Raw genomic sequence first — 13,453 nt, 5'->3', positions numbered from 1 at the left:
AAATGTGACAAACAAAAGGAATCATGATCTTGAAAATACTTGGGGGCGGCTTCCCCTGAAGATTTTTTTTTAAATGAAGACAGGAAAAGGGTGAAATTGGGGTAGTTTCCCTTTACTTGTTTTTACTGACAAATATGAACTTTGAACCTATCAACCACACAAATAACATGCAGTAGTCCATCCATGGGAGGGAACCCCAATCCCAGACCACGTCCGCCTCGTGAGACCATCTTGATCTTGCGAGCTCACAAACCATCTAGCGTGCATCAGATTAAAATTACATCACCCTACACAATCCAGTTCAAACACATTGGTTTTTACAATCTTCCAGCTCTATTGCTTTGATACAGATTTCACATTTCTTTCTGATATATTCGTTATGTACAGTAAGATGATTTGTGCTTTATCAAGAGGTATTGGAGTTATTTTTTCAAGTTAGATCTATGTTGAAATGGTGTTTTACAACAAGCACTTAGAGTTACAATCATTCACACGCACGTGTGTGTGCACAGAGCCACGAAATGCATTCATGGGTGGAGTCATGTGCTCTCCGAGCACCATCGCTACAGTAGTTCAGTACTGTCTGCAGTGTTTAAAGGAAGCGGTTCTGCTAAAATAGTTTTTCTTCAGTTTTATAGATCTGAACTTTGTTCACGGTCACAAAATGTCTGTCGAGTACTGCTTTGAAGCCCACTGGGCTTTTGGTACACACATGCATGTGTACAGTAAATACACACTGCACTCACAATCTCATGTGAGTGAAATACTGTACCATACACAGTTAAAACACAGACATGCAGAAATACATATCAGGATTAAAGAATTATCAATAGAGGCAACAACATACTTAAATGCCATTCCAACAGTATACTGTACATACAATCAGCCACTGTGTGATAACAGAATAAACAGCTCACAACATGGATGTATAGTAAAGAATATATATATATATGTATATATATATATCTAATCTGCCTGATTTGGCCCTGGAGTGGTACTGCAGGTTGTCTGTTGTGTTTTTGCATGGTGTTCCTCTGAACCTTGATAACCCTCTTGGCGCTTACGAAATTCATGAGCTGTTTTCTTCTACTGGATGTCCATGAGAACTGTTTAACATCACAATGTGTAGTTAAACTGTACCACCATTCCACAGATCTTCCTTTGCTGCATCCCACAAAAGTTTAGCTGCTGTCCCAAAACCCATTGGCAAACATATTGTGCTGTTCGTGATTTTGTTTGATTGTAAGGCTCGTTAAGTCAGCAATTATTCCTTATACCTTCTCCCCTCCTGCACTTTCTTATAATAGAGTTCTTGCTCAATCTGCTTCTGAATGTCCCTTTCCGAAAAAGCGAATGGGGTTTTGCAGCGGAACGTGGGCTCCTGGCTCCGCCCCCCCGGAGGCGGGTCAGCGTGAGGGTGGGGCTTTGGCGGAGGCCTCATCTCGGGACCGCCGCTGGCACCCGCGGAGGAGACGACGGTCTGGTGCCGGCGGAAGCCGGCGACGTGGGCGGCGTTATCGCCGCGGCTGAGACTGTTGAGCTCGTAGGCGTCGCGGGGGCCGCCGGCGTTGGAGGCGTCCCTCAGCTCCCACGGGTTCCCGTTGCTCGAGAGCGGAAGGGGAGGGAGGTGCGGGGGAGCGGTGGCGTGGACCACGGGGTGACGGGAGGCGTGCGCGTCCACGCTGACGACAGACTGACGTTGCTGCTCCGGAGGAGGGCAGTAGCGGGAGGAGTCGACGCTGGTCGTGGAGGAGGCGCCGGAGGAGACGGAGGCGGCCTCGGACGACCGCCCCGCGCCAGACGATGCCGAGAAAGGGAGGAGGCCGCGATCTTTAGACATGGCGACGACCTGCACGAGGCGCGGCTGGTTAGGCGGCGGCGCGCCGCGTTGGGCCCCGCCCCTGCCGCTCTTCTCGGTGATGGACAGCCACTTGGCGCGGGTCACGGCGCTTTTCGGCGACACGGTCGGAGGTCCGGCTTCGGGGATGTGCGGCGGTCTGGGGGGGACCGCCACCCTGGCGCCTCCTAGGGGCTGGCCGTGGGCAGCGGCAGCCTCCCTGGGGGGCTGGACTGTGGGTGGGTAGGTAGGGCACTGGACCCCCGTTTCCTCCTCTCCCACCTCCTCGCCGCCCTCGCGCCGGTCCCTGAGGCCGACGCCGCGCATCTCCATGGACTTCTGCTTCCACTCCGACACCAGCTGCTGCGAGCGCGTCGGATCCAGCGGCACCTGCACGGCCTTGAGGCGCCTCTGCGCGGGCTGGACCGCCGGCTGCGCGGGTTCCTCCGGGCCTCCGGCGGTGCCGAGGCCGCAGTCTACGTTGACGCTGGCGCGCGGCAGCGTGCTGCTGAAGGTCACCATGGTCTCCTTACCCATGGGGCTGCGGGGCGCCAGGAGCTCGACGTCGACGCTGGCCCTCTTCAGGCTGCCCAGCGACGCCCTCTCCCTCTGCAGCGGACGGCCGAGCCCCTCCAGGCCGTCTAGGGGGGGCGGCACCGCGGCGATCTCGTCGTTGCTCTCCGAGGCAGAGGCGGGGCCTTTGTTGTACACGGAGTCGTGGCCCCTCTGGGCCAGCGCTCGCAAGGCATCGTCCTTCTGAGGGGGTAGGGGCGGGGGTGGCGCAGGTTCTTCCGAGGACTTGAAATTGCCGACGGCGTGGACAGCCTAGAGGAGAGGAAGAAAGAGAGGTGTCTTGTCACCCCAAGTCCCGTCAACGCTACTTGGCATCATACTGTAAGTAGTTTCTAGGGCTGTACCCGACCGAATTTTTGAGTCGAATCAAACTCGCCTGTTTCGTTTCCTTTTTTCCCCCCATATGTCTAGGCCGAGGGGAGACAGCGCGAGTCGGGACAGCTGTCAAACTTTAAACTCAAACTCGCAGGCAGCACAATGAAAGACACCTATTTTTCTTGCTAAACATGAATCATCAAGCCCACAATGTCCATCCACTTCAGATGCCCCCTTGTTTTTACACCTACATTCATAGCCTACATTAGGGTTTCACAATAGTCTCCACAACTGCGCATTTCAAAGCGTGCGTGCATCTCAATGGGCAGCATTCAACAAGGAAATGTTTTGGGTTAGGGTTTTGTCTGTGACTAAAGCATTTTCACAGACATTAGAGCTCTGTCTATTGGATTTTTTTTTCTCCAGCGGATTGATCTAGGAAAGCAGTTTTCTGTTGTGATATTTGGGGAAATGCATGTGATTGCTGGTGCACAGTAGGCTAGAAGCACAGCGGAGGGGAGAGGGGTCCATGCCTTCTTCCCTCCGTTAAATCAGTCTTAAGTTTCCTTTTACTGCACAACAAATAACTACAGTAATAGCCTAGATCTAAAATGAATGATTGGCTTGTCCTTTATAAATCACAAGGCAGGTGAGTTGTCTTAGCTCACCAGCGCATCTTGACAGTGGAGAAAAAAAAACACTGCTTGAATTCCAAAAATCTGTATGAATATATATTATATAATACATTATATATTTATTAATCTATAATATTAACAATTGTTACAAAATATTTCCACTGTAAATGATGCAAAGTAAAAGTGGAGTGAAGACAGATGCTGAAACATAGGGGCATTACAAGTCACAACAGCGCTAACGGAGAGACACTAACATCTGATCTAATGAGAGATACAGACAGCAACCAGCAATGCCATTCTGGTGGGGAGGGACAGGACACAAAATCATTGCTTTGAATAAACTCACACGTACGCAACTCCATGTTTGTCATGTCGTAGGACTCTGATCACCAATGCTTAGCTAAATGTGTTAAACCTCAGTGGAATGCTCACCAGGTAGGCTGCTATAGGAGTGTAATGCTCACCAGGTAGGCTGCTATAGGAGTGTAATGCTCACCAGGTAGGCTGCTATGCCAGTGGAATGCTCACCAGGTAGGCTGCTATACCAGTGGAATGCTCACCAGGTAGGCTGCTATACCAGTGGAATGCTCACCAGGTAGGCTGCTATACCAGGTAGGCTGCTATACTAGTGGAATGCTCACCAGGTAGGCTGCTATACCAGTGGAATGCTCACCAGGTAGGCTGCTATACCAGTGGAATGCTCACCTGGTAGGCTGCTATACCAGTGGAATGCTCACCAGGTAGGCTGCTATGCCAGCTCCGATGAGGAAGCCAGCGTAGACGTCGATGGGGTGACTGCGGTACTGTGTGATCTGCGTCAGGCCAGTCAGAGCCGCCACGATGGAAAAGGCAAAAACCAACAATGGCTTCAGCAGCTTGGTGCTGTCCGAGATGGTCGAGTTGAAGTACATCTGGAGACGCAGTGGAGAGACGGGGAATAAGTGTAGTGAAGCATACACTGATTTTGATGGTTGATGGTGACAATATAGCAGTATGATTACATTAAGCATTACATTACAGTCATGGGATGGGAGGGGTGAGGGAAGAATTTTTACAGCTCACTTATCTGGCCCCCGGGAGATAACTGTTTTTTTTGCTTCCCTCTGGAATATGTAGAGAGTGGGTCGTATGCCCACCTCCCTTGTTCTCTGTAAAGTGCATTGTGTTGCCTCTGGGTATGAAATGCGCTATACAAATAAAGCTTTGATTGATTGATTGATTGATTGAGTCATTTAGCAGAGGCTTTTATCCAAAGCGACTTACAATAATTGCATTTAATGTAGGCTGTCAGTGTGCTCCTACTCGCCAGTGCACCTTCTTTCTAAGCAAGTGACTCAGAACAATCTAGTGCTGAAGCCAACGTGCAGAGTAGCAATCTAAAAATCCAATAGGTGCTCAGGAGGGAGGATCGTGGGAGTACTTCTTGAAGAGGTGTTTTGAGCCTGCGGCGAAAGATGGGCAGTCACTCTGCTGTCCAGACATCAGTGGGCAGTTCATTCCACCAATGAGGGGCCAGGACAAAAGAGCCGTAACCGCGTCGATCGATTATTTTTCACATATAACCTGGACTAATGTTGGACATTAAATTTAGACGAAATTCACTTCCTGAACCTTGCGATTAAACACATGATTTTCTATGTGATTTAAGTGATTCTCCTTCTCTGATTTCTAGGGACATTTAAGGATCCAGTTGTTCATCAGTTGAGCCAAAGCTGTTTCGCTACAGAGTGGAATGGAATAGCCAACTAATATTTCAATAACATTTTTTGGTACTAAAAAATACTTTTATTACAGAATAGTACTTACAGATATATACACAGCAGAAAAGGCAGACAGAGTTGCATGCTGGGAGGGAAATGTTTTCCTGTAAAAGGAGAAAAATACATTTTATCTGAGGCGAAATGCTGTGTGAGCACGTTCCCACCATCAAGCCTACTGTAAATTATAGACCATCAAACGCTCGCTACGGTGTCCGGGTTGGACCAGGTCAGGTGGTCGGTCGTCTGCCTACCTGGCAGTAAGGATGGCGTGCTGGTCCTGCCCAGAGCAGATGTCCCTGGTGATGTAGGGGTTCTTCTCGCAGGCCACTCCTGGGAGAGTGTAATTGGGTTTGCACACGGTCAGGAAGAAGGGGGTGTGATAGCCTGTCGCTAGCTGGATCACGTCTGTGAGCAACGCTGTGGCACAGAGTCCGAACACGTGAACACCTGGGGAGAGAGGAGGTGGTGGAGAGGCAGAGGGATGCAGGAAGGAGCGAGGGAACAGGAGAAGAGTGGTAAAAAAAAGAGGGAGGGAAAGAGAGAATGGAAGAGAAGGATACTGTATCTGTTAGCAAGCACAAATATACTGCACATTATACTGATTTCCTTCATGCAAGATTACTGCACACATTTTGGTTTTCAACTAAATAATATAGTTCATCCCATATTTTGGACCAGATTGAGAGTGTGATAGTGTGTGGGATGGGTTCAGTGGGAGGGATTGTGTGATGTGTCTAGTCTCCGGAGGTAGACCAAAGAATGTCTACAGGGCCCTGGCAGCAAGCCAGGCAGACCTCTGATGGAAAAAACAGGCCTGGACTGAACGTCCACACAGGTAGCCTGAGGTTTTGGAAATCGAAGAGTTATATCATGGCCTTTGGTAAATGTATAACTCGCTAGTCTGCTGCTGGCGTGGTCTTAACAGTATAACTGGTTTACACTAGTTGGCTAGCCAGCTACATATTTCAACAGCATTTGGGCAAAGCTACATATTTCAACTGTTGAGTTCTGGGGCAGCACTCCCAAAAACCTAGCTATTTTTTATAAAACCTAGGCATTTCTGTGAATGAAACTCTTTTCTAATAGCTTAATTTGGGTGATAACATCGATTTCATGAGCATGTTATTTCTGAAATGTTACATACAGTAGGCTACTGGAATGACAGTGCTGTGTTAATTTTGATTTAGTTTTAGTCATATTTTAGTCATCTAAATTGTTGTAATTTTAATCTAGTTTTAGTTGACTGTACGAGTATACATTATGATTTTTGTTGACTAAAACACCCCCCCCGGAACTATTGTTCCCTAGCTTTTCTCTTCATTACAATGAGGAGGCAGATTAGATTAGATTAGATTAGATTAGATTGATAGATTGATAGATTGATAGATAGATAGATAGATAGATATCTAGGCTACTTTATTTGCTGTTTAAAGGTAGAGGTGCTCCAGTCAAAATCAGATTTTCTGGGGTTTTGCATAGTATTTGTACTTAAAGGCGTGGTGTAAACACCCTGGAAGTGTTACATTTGTGTGTTTTTTAGATTTAGAGAACTAGATGATATAACTTTAAACTGCCATTTTCACCTCCCTTACAAAATTGGCACTCCCCCTCGCCTCAAACTGTCTCAAGAATATGGAAGAGCATTAGGGCCAACAACTGAGTTTGTTTTTTTTAAAGTCAGAATTTCTGAGAAAAAAAGTCAGAAATAACAGTAGTGGAGGAGACAGCGGTGGAGGAGACGGGTTGTGGAGGAGACGGGCTGTGTAGGACAGTAGTGGAGGGACAGCGTAGTGGAGGAGACAGTGTAGTGGAGGAGACAGGCTGTGTAGGACAGTAGTGGAGGAGACAGGCTGTGGAGGAGACAGGTTGTGGAGGACGATTGGGGATTCAAATATATTTCCAAAATGTTAAGAAAATGTTCCAAGTCATTTCAGAATCCCATAGCTGAAATGGCAGGAGCGCACTGCAACTAGTTCCCCCCCTGGGAAGGGTCCACAGTGAGAAACATCTCACTGCTCATTTTACTGTATATTGCGTGACGAATAAAACATTGAATTTGCACGTGAACTTGAACATCAATCAACTTTTCCACGCTGTCTGGGGATTCTGTGTGCACACGACCCTGTAGTAAGGAGCTGGTGGGGCGTTTACTGTATATGTATGCAAAAAATGTTCAGGAATGAGGTCCATTGAGTCTTGTGACTCAATAATTACAAGACTATTGAGTGCTAGGGCACAAAAGCCAACGGAAGAAAGATTTCCATCTACATGAATGTGAATTGGTATGGAACCATACCTACGAAGCGTACTGTTCGCCTTAGGAATGAGTTAAAGTTGCACCCTCCTGCGTTGATGCTTCCCTCCTCCCCCGGACGGATTTTAAGGCGGGACTCCATACAGTACACCAGCCCCTCTCCAATCATTATCTGAAAATAAGACAATATTCATAGACACATAATATAATCAGTTAACCAGTTATTCATGATGAGATTTTCCTAATATTGTATTTAATCCACGGTCCTAGAAGCTAAAAGGAATGCGACACACTACCCTACGCGGGAACGCGCAAAATGTAGGGGTAGGGCCAAGGGCTAGGGCTAAGGGGGGGTATTGGGATTGGGCCCAATTAGGATGCCCTACTACTTGGTCAAGGGCATAACTTGGGGAGACAAGGAGAGGTATGGGATTGTTTTTGGCATTATTCTGTGCCGATTTTTACAGTTGAAAACTGGCATTTTTCATGTCTTTCAGGTCTTCATTACTAGTCTTTTGTGGAGCATGAGGTACTGCGGGAACGGTTACTTCTGGCATGGTCAGCCTTTATGGGCCCCCCATCCTCGACCCTCAGCAGAGTCTGATCTTGGTAGGAGCAGCTGGCTTGTGCCACTGTCTGCCACGTTTAATGAAAAGGAGATGGACGTGTATTTTACTGTTTGAGCAGAAAGCCAATCCCCTAAAATGAGGCGTGACATCTGGACACTGCTATTTCCAAATGTTCTTGTGGGAAAAACTCAAACCGTGAATACTGCTGAGCCTAGAAAAGGCCTGATCAGCAGAAAGTGGTTGTGTGTCAAACCACTTCCAGGTCTGCATGCGGAGTGAGGACAGACTGTAGGAAAAACCCAAACCTAAAGGCCGCAATATATTTGCTTTTAGCTACGCATTCAAGTATGCAAGATGGCTACTGGGTGTATTTTGCGTCCCTTTGGCGTCTATCCTGTGCACGTCCTCAGAAATAAATTTGCCACTAAGAGACGTGTCTGCAAGATGCAATTAAGCACGTGAACGGTGGGGCAGTAGTAGATGGACAGAACAAACGAGAATGACGACGGCGGAAAGTTGACGAGAAGCTAGTAGAGCTTGTCTGCAATTACCGTATGATCATCTCCATGCCACTCCACAAGGACAAATATACTTGCCAAAATACTTGAGACTATATACTAAAAGATGTTATTGTTGTTGTGTTGTGTGTGTGTTTGGTTTGTTTTTTAGTTAACTTATTTTAACAATGTTTGGTTTTTGGTTGACTATAGCCTAGGTAATAGATGATTGTGGGGAGGGGTCTGGGTTGTATATGTTAATATGTAATAAAATGTATGATTGTATTTATGTTTGGACCCCAGGAAGAATAGTTGCTACCTGGGTAGCAACTAATGGGGATCCTGTTTACAAATAAACAAATAAATAGCCAGTTTGCAATCGCATGACTATTTTGACGTGCAAAATTCAGGTGGAGGGCAAGAATCTATACTTTGTGAATTGTAAATGGAGGAAAGAGAGTAGGCATATGGCTAGTTAGAAAGCAAGTATAGGGCGGCCTTTACCTTGAAAGATATACAACAGCTAAACTGTGCTGGATATTCTAGATTATTCATGAAATAGATATTGGTGCTGTTGAAGGTTTTTGAGTGTTTGTTTATAAATTGCACATATGCTACTGTAGACATCCCCCAAGGCTCAGCAACCACAATATGTTACTAGATATGTTGCTACATACTACAGAAATATGCTGTGTGTAAAGAGAGCATGACAAGCTCTTAGCAGAGGACACATTTAATTGCTGTGCATGAACATGGATGAGAGGCACATAGCAAATGTTTTACACCATTAAAGCTGCAGTATGTAACTTAATAGTGTTATAAGCCTGCTACGAGCCTGAGCTAGCTAAGAGCTTGAGCTAGCTACGAGCTTGAGCTAGCTACAAGCTAGCAATGAGGGGAAATTCTTTCTGCCAGTGTAAATGTAGTTTGCTTCAATGTCCAGGTTTGTGGGTTTGGGTACCCATTTGCGTGATCTCAGCACACGGGAACACTTTGACCAGGTGTTGTTTGTTTTGAATACACTGCTATCAAATTATGTGCTGCGGTCGTAGAGAGCGCAGCTCGAGTAGGCCTACCGTAGCCAGCACAGCCGTGCCAATAACCAGATAAAGCACATCCTCAAGTGTGTTAATGCTTTCATACAACAGCACTGCACTCTCGTTAATTATTTTTTTTGAAGATGGGTTTGTAGAGTTCAATTTTGCTAAATTGCATTGTTTCAGCCCTCCGAAAACTGAAATAGTTCTCTATAGTTCAGCGTTGCTACAGTATAGGCAACTGAACGCTGGTGACAGTGTTTATGGACCGGTGATTTCCTCATTGTTGGTATATTGTTTTTTATTGGTAGGGCTCTGAATGTGTTTTGGCCAGTCGCAATGCACAGTCGAAACTAATGTTGTTTAATAATTCTTATAACTGCTGTAGCAGAGGCAAACGGTTTTCACAGAGGAGTTCACTTACCACATAGCTCTCTCTATTTATCATGGCAATACAGAAATATTTCCATGTTTAAAATCTTATGAAATTCTTACATACTGCAGCTTTTCAGGATTTCAGGAGAAACAAGTACAAACAGCTGTAGCACCCCTGGTCGTCTCCTGACAAGCTCAGGTTTAACACTGTGTGTGTGTGTGTGTGTGCATGCATGTGTGTGTGTGCGTGCATGTGTGCGTGCGCGTGTTTAGTGTGTGTGCGCGTGTGTGAGACTCACCGAGGCAGCAGGCCCAGCGAAGGCCAGACTCAGCAGCATCAGCAGGGGAATGAGCTCGTCTCCGCCATCCACAAAAGGCATGCTGAGCGTGTGGTCATGGCAACGGAAGCCCACCAGGGCGGGCTGCAGCAGGTCTGTCAGCTCCAGGATGTAGAGAGACACCATGGACGACGCTACGATGGGCAGCTGGGAGGAGGGACGGACGGCACAATAGCCATGTGACACTCGGTGTTTAGATCAGACAACCTTAGAAAGCATGCTTGCTTGCCTGTGTGTGTGTGTGTGTGTGTGTGTGTCAGTCCAAACATATCCACACCATTTACCTCTCTGTTAGCATCTCCAGGCTTTTTTAAGTCTGTCCTTCTGTATCCTGTACTGACAGAAAACACTAGCCATGTTTCCATCCACTTGTCAATCGAATTGTGTGAGGATCGCTAAAAATATGAATGCGAATAAAGCCGGTGAACGTGCGTTTCCATCTAGAGCTTTAAATCGGATAAAGCATTTATCACAAAAGACTTTTATCGAACAAGAGAAAATCCGATGAGATCGACAGTACAAAGTTTTTGTCGATTTTCATGATTTTTAATCGAATTTTACTGTTTCCATGAGGCATTTTTAATTCGATATAACTTAATTCGCATAAAACGTGTGGATGGAAACATGGCTACTGTTGTTATTGTGCCGTTAAGCAACTGAATTCAGTGTCATTGTGGCTACCCATTGGACCTATAGCTGCAACGTGGTATACAGTGGTGTCTCCTCATGAGGTCTGGAATGATGGAATTTCCACCTTGACACTTTACTAGACACAATTCAAGAGGCCCAATGTTAAGAACGCTATACTACTGTAGTGTTTACAAGCCTGCGCTTCTGGCAGATGCCGAGCCTCCAATTGGCTCGTGGATGTAAGGCTCTGGATGGTTCTAGAAACACGGGGTGGGCTCTACTTGTAGCTACAAGGCTAGGCTTTACACGTGCAGTGACAATGACATTGCGCTTTGAAATTTGCCCACATCCGTCGCTGTCCATAACGCGACATTCCTCTACAGCTGTCACGACTCACACGTGACGCACATTTCCGCTGCGCACAGGATTGTGGGTCAGAATAGCCAGAAAAGCCTGCTGGCTTGCATACTGCAAAATATGACCGGATGTAGTAGGACATCCTGGTATTTTTGCCATACTGCATGTGGCCTACTATGTATTGGGACATACTACATCCTGTTTTGGCATACTATATAGTAGGGTAGTATGCGATTCGGAACGCAGCCCAGGACCCTGAAGCGGGCCAGGAAGATTGCGGCCTACCCCTCCCACCCCGGCCATAATCTCTTTGTGCCACTCCTCTCAGACAGGAGGCTGCGGGCCATCAGGACCACGTCTGCACATCACAGAGGCAGCTTCTTCCCCATGGCCATCAGCCTCTTCAATAAGGCTTCTGTCCCCCTCTGCCTCTGACACTTGCACATGACCTGAATGTTCTGTATAGGACGCACCGCACTCACATAGCATGCGGTCCTATACATTCACACACACACATATACACACCTTCACATGACCTGATTGTATGTATAGGACACACCGCACTTACACATCACGCCGCATACACATACACACACTCACACATTACACTGCATATTCACTGTTACCAGTGTTTCCCATACGTTAATTCATGCCCCCGGACCCCCCTAGAGGGTCGGAGGTACACCCCCCATAGCTGCCCAAAATCCTGTGGGAAACACTGATGTACTGTACACTGACTGCACTACTATTGTATATTGTTCTTCTCTCATAGCGTATCCCTTTTTTTGCACTAACATGTTGTACTCGCCCTTTGCACTGTCCTGTCTTGTCCCTGCACCCTGTCCAATGTTGTCTCAATGTTACGCACCACGTCCGAAAGCAAATTCCTAGTATGTTGAAAAATTACAATGGCAATAACCAGATTCTGATTGTGATTCTAAACATCCATGGACACATAAAATGTCTTTGGGGAGAAAATTTGAATGTAAAACAAAGAATGAGTTTAAATAGATACTCCATTGGGTACCTTTAAGAACATATGCTTTACATGGAAGAATCAATGCTAATACTGTATGCATGTACAGTATACATGTCTGGATGTGTTTACCCACCTCTACAAAGTAGAAGCATGGCAGGAGTGTCAAACTGTCTTTGGGTGGTTTCTTCTTTGGCTTGTCTCTTAAGGACGTCATTGTGCCATCTGATGGGGGGCAGCCTGAAAGCACACACACACACACACGTGCACGCACACATTGTTGAAGGTAAGATTTGTACTGAGGGTTCTGGTAATTTACGTATATCCTCTTCTTAGTGAGAGTGACAGTGAGCATATTTGGAGGCTCAAGTGCTTTGAAATGATTGTCATGTCTAGAGTAGTGCAAAAATGCAGAGCAGCGTAGCCCACAGTTTCTGCACTGATATCGTTTAGCAGATCCCTTAGATACCTGTGGTTAAGATGACGTTGAAGTAAGAGCCAATCACAGCCAGGCTCACAGTAAGAGCCAATCACAGCCAGGCCCAGACACACAGACCATTAATGGCCAAGCATGTACAGTATGATAGTGTCTCTACTGAAAATGCAACCCAGCTGCTACTGCAGATAGATTACACACAGGAGGCTAATCCAAACACACAGGAGGCTAATCCAAACACACACAGGAGGCTAATCCAAACACACACAGGAGGCTAATCCAAATACACACAGGAGGCTAATCCAAACACACACAGGAGGCTAATCCAAACACACACAGGAGGCTAATCCAAATACACACAGGAGGCTAATCCAAACACACAAATGAGGCTAATCCAAACACACACGGGAGGCTAATCCAAACACACACAGGAGGCTAATCCAAACACACACAGGAGGCTAATCCAAACACACACAGGAGGCTAATCCAAACACACAGGAGGATAATCCAAACACACACAAGAGGCTAATCCAAACACACAGAGGAGGCTAATCCAAATACACACAGGAGGCTAATCCAAATACACACAGGAGGCTAATCCAAACACACACAGGAGGCTAATCCAAACAAACACAGGAGGCTAATCCAAACACACAGAGGAGGCTAATCCAAATACACATAGGAGGCTAATCCAAATACACACAGGAGGCTAATCCAAACAAACACAGGAGGCTAATCCAAATACACACAGGAGGCTAATCCAAATACACACAGGAGGCTAATCCAAATACACACAGGAGGCTAATCCAAACACACACAGGGGGCTAATCCAAACACACACAGGAGGCTAATCCAAACAAACAC

General features: G+C 46.5%; 1 protein-coding gene across 1 annotated transcript; it reads right to left on the bottom strand.

Moving 5' to 3' along the window:
• Window positions 1-1,264: 1,264 nt before the first annotated feature.
• Window positions 1,265-12,370, bottom strand: LOC311307366 (phospholipid phosphatase-related protein type 3-like; the record flags this gene model as incomplete). The annotated part of the gene is made up of 7 exons (XM_084436161.1): window positions 1,265-2,662; window positions 4,098-4,271; window positions 5,167-5,224; window positions 5,372-5,567; window positions 7,417-7,546; window positions 10,152-10,337; window positions 12,290-12,370. 7 exons carry the CDS (start codon window positions 12,368-12,370, stop codon window positions 1,265-1,267), a joined length of 2,223 nt encoding a protein of 740 aa, XP_084292287.1.
• Window positions 12,371-13,453: the final 1,083 nt, after the last annotated feature.

Source organism: Borostomias antarcticus (assembly GCF_949987555.1).
Source record: "Borostomias antarcticus genome assembly, chromosome: 3".
Taxonomy (NCBI): domain Eukaryota; kingdom Metazoa; phylum Chordata; class Actinopteri; order Stomiiformes; family Stomiidae; genus Borostomias; species Borostomias antarcticus.
Note: the sequence above shows the minus strand (reverse complement) of the source record. Positions and strands in the feature narration are given on the sequence as shown.